This window comes from Ipomoea nil, unplaced genomic scaffold (assembly GCF_001879475.1).
Source record: "Ipomoea nil cultivar Tokyo-kokei standard unplaced genomic scaffold, Asagao_1.1 scaffold1043, whole genome shotgun sequence".
Taxonomy (NCBI): domain Eukaryota; kingdom Viridiplantae; phylum Streptophyta; class Magnoliopsida; order Solanales; family Convolvulaceae; genus Ipomoea; species Ipomoea nil.
Genome location: NW_017617471.1, coordinates 4,242,501 through 4,257,796, shown reverse-complemented (window position 1 = coordinate 4,257,796; position 15,296 = coordinate 4,242,501). Strand labels below are relative to the sequence as shown.

Genomic DNA, 15,296 nt, shown 5'->3' with positions numbered 1-15,296 from the left:
GGGGGGGGGGGGGGGGGGGTTGTAGGCCAGTTAAGGCAAGAAGATTTAAGGGTTTTTGTAGATCAATTGAGATGCATCCCACGATTTATTTTCTTCACTAATCTCCAAAATGTGTGAAATTAAATTAAATCATAGTCGAAGATTGGCCCCCTCAATTAATTATAATCAAGGTTTTTTTCTAGGGGGGTGGGGGTGGGGTGGGGGGGGGGGGGGGAGCATTCCAGGTCAATTTATTTATAAAATAAACTCATACAAATGTTTCAGATGACATGTAGTGACTCTTCCATATGGGAGGTCATAAGATTGAGCCGCAGTGGAGTCGATGTTGACTCTTTGTGTTTCAATAGTTTAAGAAAGTATAGATGAACAAATACTACAATGTAATAGAATCAGTAGTACTCAAAAAGAAAGATTTAAAAATATAAATGACAATAAATTAATTAATTAAAAAAGAAAAATGTCACTTTTTTCCTGAATTATAAGTTTATAACACATGTTTTTCCTAAATTGTTCATATAAGCACATTAGCCCCTTCAATTATTCTAAAAGTGACGATTTTCCCCTTGATATATTAAATTGACATTTCTACCCTTAAAGTAAACATTTAATTTATTTTTCTTCTCAAACAAATTATTCTTCCCAAAAAGGTTGAGTCCCCAACCCTAAAGGCCCCACACCCCGGCCCAACAAAGTATCTGGGAGGATGTAAATCATGGTAACTCAACCGAACCATAGAAGCTAGACCCCGGCCCCCTCACTTTGAGATCAACAAATTATTATTTATACGTATGGTCTAGATGACCACGGTTCGGTTCGAACTGAACCAGACACTATAGCAATCGAATTGAAAGTTTTCGGTTATGATTCAGATTCATAACCCAATATTTGGATTTTAATTTATTAATATCATGAATCGAAAAAAAATGGATCCTAAACCGTGAATCGGCGGTTTGAATTAGAACAAATACTAGCGTTAGCTTAAAATTAGAGTTATAATATTTACAAATAGTGTATGTTCTTTTTTACATTTATTCTGATTCTCACATATAAGTATATATGACCGCGATTTGATTTTGATTTTGAACCGCCGGTTCACAGTTCCGGATCTAGTTTGAACTGCCGATTCAAACTTTATTCTAAAATTTTATTTTTTATTTTTAAAATAATCTAAATTCAACAATAAATGTATTATATTTTTTCAGTTCGGAACATGAATCGACCGTTCCGATTCGCGATTTTAATAAACTCTAAATATTGTATTTCGGTTCTAAATTGTAATCGGAATATTTCGGTTTGGTTACTATAGTATCTATTCTGTTTGAACCAAATCATGGTTATAATTTGTTGGAGATGAAAAATAAATGAAATATTTTTTGAATGCTACTAGCTCTATTACAATGTAGTATCTGTTCATATACCTTCTCAACCTACTGAAACTCAAAGAGCTAATAACACCTCCACTGAGGCTCGAACTCACAACCTTCGAAATATTTATTTTAAGAGTAAATATGTCAATTTAACATTTCAAGGAGAAAAATTGTTACTTGAATAATTTAAGAGAAAAAATACTATAAGTATATAACTCAGGGGAAAAAGTGATATTTTTCCTAATTAAAATTACAAAATGTTCATAGTTGCAAACTTGCAATTAAGAATTCTAATTAATTTGGTGTTAAAAATTCATTAAAATTAACACATTATCCAATTTATCACTCGTAACATATTTGAGTATGTTCCAACAAAACTAACAGACGAGCTTAAGATCATTAATTGGGACTAAATTTGTACCTAATAAAAACCTAATCACCCAATTAATACTTTGTTCCTACTTGCTTCGAAAAACCATCAAAACTATTACTGCAGTTTTATACTGATTATTAAGAAATCATTACATAACAATGAAACAAATTCAAATATTCAATGATGAGAGACGCTAACGTCCAAATTCATTGAACCAAACACGGAAGCTCCATCATTATCTTAAAAAATTTATTTTATTCATATCCTGATGGAATCGTGGAACCCAGTCAATCAGCTGATCCGTTTCGCTTTTCATCTTTATCTGAAGAAGCTTGATTGCAAAGATGGCGAGCCGGGCGGTTGGCATGGATAACGGCAGGGTTTCTTCTGTCGGTTTCCGATGTTTGGTACGGAGAAAGTCAGTTGACTCCGCGGCAACTCGAGGCCGGGACGATGGAGGACATCCGCGCTTAGCTCGAAAGCTCTCTGTCGTCGACCTCATCGCCATGGGTAAACAATCTAGTGAATTGCTTTACAGCTTAAGCTGTAGTTACTAGTTAGTGCTCTAGCTTTTAGTTAATTGCGGGAATGATTTGGGGTTCCAAATTCCATTTGTGTTAAATTCTGCAAGTTTCTTCAGTTCCATTAGATAGGAGCTGCGTCTAATTTTGTATTTCAATTCTCATGCTAGTGTTTTTGTTGCTATTTGGACTGTATTTTATCAGCTTTAGAATACTAATTTATGTCGTTTCCTGTACTTTGTAAATACGTTTTGATCAATAATAACACTTTGTAAATTAGTATTAAAGTGTATCAATCAGACTTCATTTGAATCCCGTCTGGTCCATAGTTATTAGTTTAAAGTTCATGTCATCCCAATTCCATGCTGCCATTGTCAAGATTGTGTTGTTTTTCTATACTAAAACTGTAAGTAGAATTGTTTTGTGTTATTTGCTGGGGAAAACATCTGTTTATTTAAGCCTTACGGTTGTCGCATTAACTAGTTCCAGTTTTTCTAACAGGCAGAGATGCAGAAATCTCATTCTTGCACTATCGTTTGGGTATATGTGTTCTTTTTTTTGCATATTAAATTCAATAGAAGACAATCATTCAACTCAGAGCTTTGATAATATACTTATCATGTTATAAGAAAGAAAGTTAGAGGTTGATTTTGGAGTATTGGGGAAGTGATCACTTTTATAGTCATGGTTTCAAACCTTAGATTTAACCTCTTGAAAGTTGAAAGACAGGCAATGCCTTGGGGCATTTTACTAGCCTAGGTTCTGTATGGTTCAGAGTCTTTGCGCACTGTTTCTAACCTTTTAATAAGATTAAAATTTGATGTTCAAGCAAAAACTGATATTTGATGTCCCTGACTTTCTTCTGATCAGGTGTTGGAGCAACCATAGGTGCTGGGGTTTATATTCTTGTTGGAACAGTGGCTAGAGAGCACACAGGGCCTTCCCTTGCTATTTCTTTCTTTATAGGTGGAATAGCAGCTGCTCTTTCTGCTTTTTGCTATGCAGAGCTTGCATGCCGTTGTCCATCTGCTGGCAGTGCATATCATTTCTCATATGTCTGCATAGGAGAAGGGTAAATAGGAATTTCTTCAATGTTCTCGGCTAGTCTCTCTTTCTAAAATCTTTGCTTATTTTCAAGATATATTATGGTGTTGAGAGAACATGGATTTTCCATGGAAAGCTAAGAGATTCTTTAAGTTTTCTATGTTTTTCCATATGGCCAATAAGTTTTTAATCAGTTTGTGAAGTCACTTTAATTTTTCTATAGGGTCGCATGGTTAATTGGGTGGGCTATGATACTTGAGTACACTCTTGGTGGTGCAGCTGCTGCTCGTGGCATATCTCCAAATTTGGTGAGTTGGAGTTTCTTAATTTTCTTATTATGTTTCTTTTAAAAAAAAAATATTTTTATTTTTTATTCCTTGAACATTATGTTTTCCCATTCATGGTGTTCCATCTCACTGATAAGATTGGACTTTAAAGAACTTATTTCACTGAAATGTGTCCGAAAAAAAGATAGGATGCTGCTTATGAGTTCTGGCTTTATCTATTCTTGACAATCCTAGTCCTAGAATCATGTTTGCTTGTAATTATATATGTCTTAAATATGTGATTGTGATTTGTAGAGGTCTAAGCTTAAATTCTGAATTTTACTTCACTGCCTCTTAGGTTAATTGAAGTCAACACTGAGTGCAGTTAAAGTTTCCAATGTAATCTTTCTTACTCTTTATCCATTCTATAATTGGATTGGAAGGGTATTGTTACCTTTCTCCGAGGTCATATCCAGTGACAAAAACTGTCATACAGGAAAATTTCAAAAGATGCCATATTAAGCACCATTGCAATTTGCAGGCCATGTATTTTGGAGGTGAAGACAAACTTCCTGCAATTTTTGGTCGTCCAACTATTTTGGGCATCTTAGTAGATCCTGGTGCAGCAGTTTTGGTTCTCATTATCACTGGCCTCCTCTGCACTGGAATCAAGGAGGTGATCTTTAATCTCATGGAAAATTTCATCCTTATGGATTCCCTTCATGTGGTTGCATACTATTAATTTGCATTCATTTGTAACCTATTTGCAGAGCTCTCTTGCACAGACCATTATTACAACAATAAATATCTTTGCTTTGATATTCATTGTCATTGCTGGTGCATACCTGGGTTTCAAGACTGGATGGGTTGGTTATGAACTTCCGAGCGGGTAATGGTACCTTCTGTTTCCATTTCCATAAAATGTTACATACCATAGAAAACAAACTTATTCAAAATTTTGAGTTTCCAGGTATTTTCCATTTGGAGTAAATGGGTTGCTTGCAGGCTCTGCTACAGTGTTCTTTTCCTACATCGGTTTTGATATTGTTGCCAGCACTTCTGAGGAGGTATTGCTTTCAAGTCAGAAATTATTCATTTATAATCCTCCATATAAATTCATGCTTCTGAGTTCTGATTAAAATGCAGATGCTGTATATATTAAATAATACATACTCAATTAGTTACCATCTCTTAATCACATTTGCTATCAGACAATGTTCTAAAACTGATTATCTTCTGTAGAGTATTTTTTCCATATTTTCTAGCCCAACTGGTTTGACCTCCACTAAAAAGACAAATTGCCATTAGCATTATGGAGTATTTGTCTGTAATTACAAAAAAAAAAAAAAAAAAAAAAAAAAAAAAAAAAAAAAAAGTAAAATGAAAACCAGTTAACATTTTGTGTATGACATGATGCCATGCCGAAATAGATTCCACATGAAGGAAACTGCTCCTTGGAAAATTTTATCAGTTGTCCTTGGAAGCCTTAACATTTGTAATTTGTCCACATTTAATAACTTTATGTGTGTCTCTCTCCTCACTACTGCTTTGAGATTACTTGAAGTTTTGGTCTCCATTGCTTCATATGCATTCATGAACCATGCCCCCCCCCCCCCCCCACCTCTCCCATTACCCCAAAACCCACATATGGCTATCTATCTCACTCGGTTCTCTTGGGCAGGACAGGTGAAGAACCCTTCACGTGATATGCCTCTTGGTATAGGGGCCTCATTGGCTATATGTACTATATTATATGTGCTTGTATCAGCTGTGATTGTTGGATTAGTACCATATTATGCTCTAGATCCAGACACACCGGTTTCCTCTGCTTTTGCTAGCTATGGCATGAATTGGGCTGTGTAAGATTAGTACTTTTCAGCAAGATGTGATTTAATAATTCGCTATGTGAAGATTCTTTTTCAGTCTAGATTCATCTTTTATTTTTTTTGTTCTTCTTTTTGTTGTAGTTACATAATTACAACTGGAGCAGTGACTGCTCTTTGTGCAAGTTTAATCGGTGCAATTATTCCACAGGTACTAAGTGGCTCTTTGCTGTGAGCGCATACTATATTATCATAAACTTGAAACATATTTGTCTTTTTGTGATTTTTTATTTTGATTCAATTTTCCATGCAAGGGATATTATCATTGTTGCTTTCTTATATGGAAAAAGTCTTTTTTCCAATCACAGAGTATATAGGTGTCAGCTATTTGATGTTTTGTTCAAGAAATATAGAAAAAACATTTTAAAAAAAAAAAAAAAAAAAACAGAAACTGCTGGGAGTTATGTTTGATAAAAATATACACCAGTCACTGATATTAGAATTTTTATCATTATAGATTCTGGTAACTGGTTTATCTCCCTCTATAGGAACTTTTAGCAATATATTTGACCAATAAAGTTTTCTTTAACTAATGTGCGTGTCCAGTTCTTTTTATTTATTTATTATTTTCTATTATTATTATCTCATCGCCATTGGTGTCATTATCTTTGCTACTGAATTTCCTGCTCCTGAATATTTTGAATTTTTCTTTTGTCTGAATGATAAGTAGCCTCGAATACTGATGGCGATGGGTAGGGATGGATTACTGCCATCCTTCTTTTCTGACATTAGTAAGCACACTCAAGTTCCTGTTAAGGGTACCTTAGCAACTGGGATTTTTATTGCAGCACTGGCCTTCTTCATGGACGTTTCACAATTGGCAGGAATGGTAAGTGTTGGAATGGGGAACCTCAGTAGTCCAAGAAAATATAATGTTTTAAATCATTTAAGAGCAAATTGGAAAGTGTTTTCTCTTTTATGCAGGTTAGTGTGGGAACATTACTTGCATTCACTACTGTTGCTATTTCTGTATTGGTAGTCAGATACGTTCCTCCAGATGAGTTCTCTTTCCCATCATTGCTCCAGCCATCCATAACTCCTGCATCATTCACACAACATAGTAAAGCTCTGCGAATTGGGGATGAAAACACTAAATCCATAAGCATGCCTTATAGTAACAGTGAACATCTTCACCCTGTGGTTGAATGTCCTCTTCTTCCAAAAGAGACAACCCAAGGTATCTCTATTGTTATTGACTCGTGCACTTGTACACAATCAACTGGTTGCTTCTATAAGTTGTGGCCTTGTGCCAATACATTTGCTCAAGCCATTATTTTTTGCTTATGTACATGTATTCTTTCTTTCCCTCCATATGGCGTTAGCATGACAAACTATCATGCAATATTAGAAGGAAGAATGTGAAATCATGAATCTGCCATTTTTTTAATGTCCATAGGTTATATGCCATACCTACTAATACAGGGGGTTGTAGATTTTCCTCATAATATTGTACTTATTTCTTGTATTATTAGCATATTTCTCTCTATCACTATTTGGCTGTTTGTGAACACGTTTGTGACTTTGTGTTTGAAACTTTGTTTTGGTTGCTTCTTAAAAGGATTTCAAGAATTTTTTTTGATTTGTGAATTTGTGTAGATGCCTGCAATGAACTCAGGAGACGAAAAATTGCTGCTTGGGCTATCACTCTAGTATGCGTAGGGATCCTTCTGTTCGTATCTGCTGCTTCAGCTGAGGGTCTTTCCAGGTGGTGATCTGGGTGTAATCTTGAAAATTCTGCTAATCTTGGATATAATCTTCAGAAGTTTTCTAATTTTTTAACAATAAATCTTATACTTGTAAATTGTTCCAGCATTCCCCGCTTTCTAGTTTGTGGAGTTGGTGGCATGATTGTGTTATGCTGCTCGACAGTCCTCGCCTGTGTAGATCAAGCTGATCTGAGGCGGAGATTCAAGAAATCAGGAGGTAAGGTGAATTTGTCAATATTTAAAGTATATTTCCTTGCCGATAATTGTTATAAAATCTTATTCAAAGTTATCTATTCTGAGCCAGATCTATTCTGAGACTGTCAGAGGTGTAGTGGCACTTGCCCCAACTGAACTTTCTAAAATATATACTATCTTATGTATAATTATAAAGTTTTTATTATGAATTCAAATAAATCTATTATATGTTCAAATATCATTTTGGCATACCTCACTTTTATAGAATCTTAAAATAATTGGTGAATATTTGTATTAATGTGTACCTTATATAACCAAGTATGGTATACACTGTACCGGGTGGTGTTGGCATCGGGTATGATCGGTATCATAGAAAATTCCTTAGAAATATATTGCGATTAACAAAGATTGTTTTTACTATTTGTAACAGGTTTTCTCTGCCCATTCGTTCCATTTCTCCCCATCGCCAGCATACTCGTGAACACATATTTGCTGATAAACATCGGGTCATTACTCTCTCTTTCTCACACATTAATACAGTATCATTGTGTACGTTCAATGAACTTATGTTGATAATAATCTCATCTGAAACACAGGGCCGAGACTTGGATTTATGTTTTACTATGGTTGGCAGCTGGAGCGTTGATATATTCATTCTACGGACGAACTCATAGCCTACTGCAATCGCGTGATCATTCCCATTCCGAGGTATCATGATATATATGCATTGTCGTCTTTTGAAGCCTTAACATTATTTCAGACATTATTGTTGTAGCTCCTTCCCATATGCACAGATATGCTGCACAGCAGAATGATAGATGCAGTGTTGTGGTTTAAGAATGATGAGAAGGTGCATATCTATAGTGTATATGTTGTATAGCTAATACATATCTATAGTGTATGAGTATTAGCTGTGTACAAAGCTGGCTATTAAGAGATCCTCAAAACATTTTGAATTTGCTTTTCATTGTGAAGGCCATTTTTTTCCCTTCATTTTCTGAAACATTCTTGATTTTTTACAAGATAGTAGTATGTTCTGTACTTTCTCAATCTTTTTTAGCTCAAAGAATCAATGTCCCATAATTGGAGTTTGATCATGTAACCACCTATTTAGAATAATAACAGAAGTGTCAACACACTACATGGTAGTTGCCATTTTCTTCCCACTTTCTCTCTCTTATTTCACCCAAAAAAAAAAAAAAATGGTATTATAGTGATGTTCTAAAGCTCTCACACTCATTTGCCACACAAGTTTTTCTTTTTTCCACATATATTAAAAAGTAAAAACCCAATGAAAATCTCCCATTTGAGTGGTCATCAAGAATCTTTAAGTTATCAGAGCAACCTCAATAAAGGGGTTGTGCACAAGTTTTAAGAAAAAAATGACAAGGTGAAGAAGAGAGGAGGGAGAGAGTTGAGTTTGTTGCAGTAAAATGAGAATTTTATCAGTAATGTAGGTTTCATCTGTTTTCTTATTTGCGCATCTCTTGCGTATTGCGCAAAAACAGCGCCCCTTAATTTTTTTTTTTTTTTTGTCTTTCTTTTTTTTTTTTTATCCATTTCTCCTATTTTCTCTTTCTTAATAAAATCCCTTCAAAATCTTTACACTAGTGAGGATGTCCTCATCGTTTTCATAAGGTCATGAAGTTTTACAAATAAATATTTATTTTAAAAAATAATAAATAAATAAATATGTGCGTCGGCTTCAGCTCAGGAGTGGAACTCAAATGTGGTAGTGTCAGCCATCAGCCTTTCCATTTTGATAATTTGATGAATAAACAAATCCATCTCCCATTCATTTCTGACCGCACAATTTCCTTCTCTCATCTTTGCCTAACTTCACATCTATAATTATTTAATTCAAACTCATTTAATCATAATTATAATATTATTTAACTTTATGCCAATCCATATAACTTCATTGTTTAAGTAGAGAAAATGGTAAATGTATTTTATAGGGTATAAATTCCTGCCAAGTGTTTAAATTTTATTGGATGAAAAAAAAAATGAGTGAATAAAAATCATAACTCACTTTCTTTTGTTAACCAATCAAATCATAACTACATATCATTGGGAGTAGAAAATGAGGGTGCATGTAGAATTACTCGTTTAAGTAGCAAACCTTTCGATCACTCTGACATGTTAAGAGATTACAGGTATTTGTTCGTCTTCTTTTGAACATTCATTATGTTTTCTACATTCAAGTTCGTTAGATAGTTGGTTTGATAACTATAAAGTTTTAAGTTTGACTTTTCGCGAGAGCTATTTATTGGCTTTTATGGTTTGAATCGATCAACTATGAGGAATCTGGAGACAACCCCAACCAAGTTGATCAAGTTGGTTAAACAGTTACTTGTGTATTGGTCTTCTTAGTTTGAACTTTGAACTGATTGGCTATGGACAACTTAAGTTAGTTTATCTCATTTGTGATTCTTTACTCGCTAAAATCGCGATTACTAGAGTTTTCATAAATCAAAGGTATAACCAACCTAGGTTAATTTACATTCTTGTGGTTATTTATTTGCCAGCTAGACCACAAGACTGATTTCAACTACGGTATTGGTAATCAAAGTATTTTTTGTAATATGATGTTTTCAACATTCCTCATATTAAAAAGTGCTTACTTTTATATTGTTAGACTGCGTTTTCAGAATTGTCACTATTTTTTTGAAAGGAGAATTGTCACTATTAAAAAAGGGGTATTTACACATTTGGTAGCAATCGTGGATTCTGACGCAAAATATTCGTATGAGTAATTATTTTATTTATTTATTTTCAAAAAAAAAAATAATTACTCATAGGAATATTTTGCGTCACAAACCGTTGCGCCATTTCTTCTCCTAAAAAGTTGAATCTTCAACCCTAAGGGGTCTTTACACCCCGGTCCAACAAAGTATTTGCGATGATGTAAATCACGGTGACTCAATGATTCAGCGAACAGGGTCAAATGCCGATGCGCATAAGGAATCTGTCCACTTTGGATATAATTTTAACACTGCCGCCGCCGAGGTTCAAACCTTTGTCTCTTCTCCCAAATATTGCCCACTGAACCATTGAGCTAAGCCCGTACGGACCCGTTGCGCCAATTCTATTTGTTACGGAAGGAGTATTTTATATTTTTACCTAAACATGGAACGAATTATTGGAATCATTTATATACTCCATATTTTCTTTTATATATATATTAGTACTTATATTGTTGTTGTACTAAAATGTCACAAGCTGCTAAGGACCTTGTGATCCAATGGCACCAAATTGCTCCCTTATATAAAAGGTTGTGGGTTCGAGCTTTAAGCTTAGTGGAGGAAATATTGACTCTATGTGCTCCATTAGCAAGAAAAGGAAATATTGACTCTATGTGCTCCATTAGCAAGAAAATAGCTATGAACAGATACTGCATTGACTCTATATGCTCCATTAGATTGAGAAAGTAGTTATGAACGTATACTACATTGTAATAGAGTCAATAGTATTTTTTTTTAAAAAAAAAGGTCACAAACTCAATTTTTGTTAACATTATATTCTTCTGTTGGAGAATGGAAAAATATATTGTTTATTGATGGTATATTCAAAAATGAAAAAATCATAATCATATATATAGTATCTACTTTAACTGTAACATTATTTAAGGAAGAAAAAAAATTGTAATTGGTGAGAAAAGAATAAAGTAGAAATTCAAATTACGTTATTTAGTAGAGAGAAATAGAATTATTGGAATTGAGAATGAAAAAAGTGATATAAATACAAAAATGTGTTTGTGTAATTATATTAGAATTGCAATTCCTTGGAGAACACAAGTCAAGCCTTGTGTTCGAATCCCACCTTTAGCAATGTACGTCAACGGTCTGGAACCCGAAAGTTCTGACTGTTATGGGGATTGAATTCATCTGTTACGGAATTAATATTCTATTAACTCCAATTTTGAATTCTGAATTTAATTCCCAGGTAGTGACCTGCTGTTATAGCTGTTGGAAGTCAGCTTTAAAGTCAGTTTTAATTGCCATATTAAAAGCTATTTAACTCCTTCATCCCTATATAAGAGAAGGTAGCAAGAATCAGATTTTTACACACAAGAGCACAAGCACTCTACACGAAACTTTGAATTTTTCAAGCTTCAAAATTCTACTTCTACTCCTTCTCTTTCTAAGCCTACTGTGTTCAAAACCTTGCCTTGTTCGCCGGATTTCTTGTTTGGGTACTCAAACATTGAATCACAAGCAAGTTTTATTTTGGGAAGCCTAGGCTACGAAGCTCCTAGCACTTTTGGCAGGTGACAAATAAGGTTTTAAGGAAAGAGTGATCGCTTGACTCTTGCAAAAACCCAACACCAAAAACTAGCCAAATTCTATCTTTCCTTCCCTTGTTTTCCATAAAATAACAATCTTATTTTAATTTGATTATTATTTGTTTCACAACCATATTATAATTAAATGTTTGATATTTTGTCATTGACAATTCTAAAGTCATTTTAAGTATGCCCCCACTCACATAATTTTCTGGATCCGCCACTAACTACGAAGAACGCGAATTCACTTTAACCCGAACAAAATTGAAAGTAAACCTCACATATATTTATATTATACCACAAAATAACCACTTACATGTTATTTTATGCTAAAAGCTTAACAAGTACTTCCTTGTCTAATCTCCTATACGGCGACGTAGCCACGTAGGCAGAAATGAATAAATTAAAGAATAGAAGTCATATATTACCTTCTTCTTCAAAAAAAAATTAAAAAGTCATATATTACCCAAACCCAGCTGGACATATATACCATTCTCCCCCCGCTACGCGTGCACGCAACCATCACAATTAATATTATTATTAAATTTAGGGCTGGGTTTCAATCTTTTGAAAAAATATGATTATTAAACTCGAATCCTCGTTAATTGAAGTAATAACGGTACGATTGTGTGTGATTTAGAGGTTCAAATAAAACGCATGCATGTTTAGAGGGCATAATAAGGTTACGTTGCTGAAATAAATATATTATTAGAGCATCCTTATCAGTTGGGGTTATTAGGGGGAGAATGTAAGAGTGAGTAGGAAAGAGAATAATGTGGGAGGGGAGGGAAAAACAAATCAAAACTGATTTTATAAAAAAATATATATAAAAAATAAGCATGTCATTTCTCTATTGGTTCTTTATCCTTCATCATTAATTATTTTTCTTGGGCAGAGTAATATCCCAACATTTGCATATGCTCCCCACCCCTTCTCTCTCTTGATTCTCTCTCTGCCACCATGGCATTTTGGCCTCAAAAGTAGTGAATTCTCCCCTATTTCTCCTCTGATGTAGATGCTCTTATAGTGCCGTACGTCCAACAGTATATATTATCGTTGAAAATTGATTTTGTACGTTAACTTATTCCATTCAATGCGTACACTGCAATTCAACTTCCAAAAATCCTTTTTTTGGCGAACAAGACCATTCAACACATGTAGTACAGTTCAACGTACAATTTATATCACACGTTCAAAAATGATCGAACAATTTGACTTATTATTATTATTAGGAATAAGGGTCAAATAGGCCATCGAACTGCACAAGATAATGCAATTAAGCCACTGAACCTAAAAAATCAACAATCGGGTCCCTAAACTAACCAATTTCAAACAAATCTTCCAATTTGTAGGTTTCCAACAGGTTAACAGGTCATCCTCCCAAATTAATTATTTTTAAAAAAATAAAATTTAAAAATTAATTATTTAATTAATTAAAAAAAAAAAAAAACTGCCGGAGACGAAGAAACTTCTTCGTCTCCGGCCAGTTTCTTCGTCTCCCCGGCCGGAGACGAAGAAACTCTTCGTCTCCAGCCATGGAGAAGAAGAAACTCTTCGTCTCCATGGCCGGAGACGAAGAAATCTTCGTCTCCGGCCGGGGAGACGAAGAAACTGGCCGGAGACGAAGAAGTTTCTTCGTCTCCGGCAGTTTTTTTTTTTTTTTAATTAATTAAATAATTAATTTTTAAATTTTATTTTTTAAAAAATAATTAATTTGGGAGGATGACCTGTTAACCTGTTGGAAACCTACAAATTGGAAGATTTGTTTGAAATTGGTTAGTTTAGGGACCCGATTGTTGATTTTTTAGGTTCAGTGGCCTAATTGCATTATCTTGTGCAGTTCGATGGCCTATTTGACCCTTATTCCATTTTGCTTTAATATTACTATTTTATTTGATCAATTTGTGATGTGGTCGATAAGTTCACATTTAACTAATAAATATAAATTAAAAAGATATAACAATGCTTATGACAGATTATATTATTTAGAATAGAGATAAAGTACAAATAAGCCACTGACTGAACTATTTGGGAAAAAGCAATTAAGCCATTGAACTCAAATAACCCCCAAATAAGTCACTGAACCCAGAAAAAAAAGAGCAATTAACATTTTTAACAGGTTAACTCCAGGTTTTTGCTGACTGGATTGCCAAATGTTTATTTTATTTACGTTTTTTTTTTTTTATTATAATCCACCTACATAGTAATATATTTTAAAGTAATTATAATCAAAGTAGTTTTGTCTTGTTTAGATCTAATTTATTTATTTATTATTATTTTTTAAACAAAAGATCCAGTGAAAAAATAATAATAAATAAATAAATCAAATCTCGACAAGACAAAACTATTTTGATTATAATTACTTTAAAATATAATACTATCCAAGTGGATAATATTAATAATAAAAATAATAATAAAACGTAAATAAAATAAACATTTGGCAATCCAATGAACAAAAACCTAGAGTTAACTTGTAAAAAATGTTAATTGCTCTTTTTTTTAGGGTTCAATGGCTTATTTGCTCTTTTTTTCCGGGTTCAATGGCTTATTTGAGGGTTATTTGAGTTCAATGGCTTAATTGCTGTTTCTCAAATAGTTCAATGGCTTATTTGTACTTTATCCCAAGCAAAATTTAATAATAATAATTAAAAAAGAAAAACAAACAAACATCGTTACTTTTCAAACAACACAAGCAATTCTATAATTATTATATATAATAATTAAAGAATGTCAATGGATTCCAAGATAAGTTTTTGCATGTTTTAATTTAGTTGTGCATTGCGTGTGTTGCAATAAATCAATGGTTGATAGAGTCTCACTTATTAATTATTATCATCCTATAGGACTTATATATGAGTTAATTATGACTTCAACCACACCTAAATTTATCTTTTATCTTTATATATAAATATATAAATATAAATTTTTAGAATTGTAAATTACAATATTCAGTGCTTTATACAATTATGATTTGTAATTTGTTAAGTTTACATATATAAAGAAAGTTATATAACTTATAAAATACAAGTTTCTAATTTAAGGATAACTGCAATTGAAGGAACCGTGACAAATTGTGTTGGAGAATGAATTTGTGGATTCACCTATTGAATTGTGTGGAGTCTGCATCAATTCAAGTCTTACAATAGAATTTTGGGTGTTATATTATGTTTGGTATCTGTTCTATAATTTTTCAAATACTTTCAGGCAAAGAATCTAAGTCCTTATCATTGAGTGGAACATATGACCACACATTTGGAATAGTAACTAGGATATGCTATCACACTACATAGTAGTTGGAAGAGTGAAACATGAATTTGTTCACTTTTTTTTTTCTTTCTCTTATATTGAAAAAAAAAAAAAAAAAAAAAAAAAAAAAAAAAAAAAAAAAAAAAACACGACAACATAATAGAAGCAAAGTGCCATGCATTCAAAAATAAATAAATAAATAATGGACAGCATGATAGAAGCTTTAGTGCCACGTATTCAAAAAAATAAAATAAAAAATTAACAGCACGATAGAGACCTAGTTCCAATAATAAGCAAACCATTTTTTTAATAATTCAAAATTTTCAATTTCGTCAGCCTTTATTTCTAGATTATTACCATAAACTCGCCTAAAATCTATGAATGAGGTAAAAATTGAAGGCATATATGTT

At 33.2% G+C, this 15,296-nt stretch overlaps 1 protein-coding gene across 3 annotated transcripts; it reads left to right on the top strand.

The window, feature by feature from the left end:
• The first annotated feature begins 1,990 nt into the window (after window positions 1–1,990).
• Window positions 1,991–8,358, top strand: LOC109182059 (cationic amino acid transporter 4, vacuolar-like). 3 transcript variants are annotated; one of them, XM_019332082.1, is made up of 16 exons: window positions 1,998–2,097; window positions 2,128–2,250; window positions 3,132–3,333; window positions 3,529–3,613; window positions 4,113–4,247; window positions 4,342–4,460; window positions 4,542–4,638; window positions 5,258–5,430; window positions 5,539–5,605; window positions 6,125–6,283; window positions 6,379–6,631; window positions 7,051–7,159; window positions 7,265–7,377; window positions 7,786–7,861; window positions 7,952–8,063; window positions 8,150–8,358. In XM_019332082.1, exons 1-16 carry the CDS (start codon window positions 2,085–2,087, stop codon window positions 8,168–8,170), a joined length of 1,857 nt encoding a protein of 618 aa, XP_019187627.1. In that variant the 5' UTR covers window positions 1,998–2,084; the 3' UTR covers window positions 8,171–8,358. The 3 variants fall into 3 exon arrangements, with proteins under 3 accessions (XP_019187626.1, XP_019187625.1, XP_019187627.1); XM_019332081.1 differs by having other exon boundaries at window positions 1,991–2,250; window positions 6,379–6,634; window positions 7,057–7,159; XM_019332080.1 differs by having other exon boundaries at window positions 1,992–2,250.
• The last annotated feature ends 6,938 nt before the right edge of the window (window positions 8,359–15,296 follow it).

Excerpts from the sequence above, each read along its gene's own strand:
- LOC109182059 (XM_019332080.1), top strand. The coding sequence starts at position 2,085 with ATGGCGAGCCGGGCGGTTGGCATGGATAACGGCAGGGTTTCTTCTGTC. Across the intron at positions 4,248-4,341 it reads TCTGCACTGGAATCAAGGAG|AGCTCTCTTGCACAGACCAT; the intron begins GTGATCTTTAAT and ends ACCTATTTGCAG. Across the intron at positions 7,378-7,785 it reads GAGATTCAAGAAATCAGGAG|GTTTTCTCTGCCCATTCGTT; the intron begins GTAAGGTGAATT and ends TATTTGTAACAG.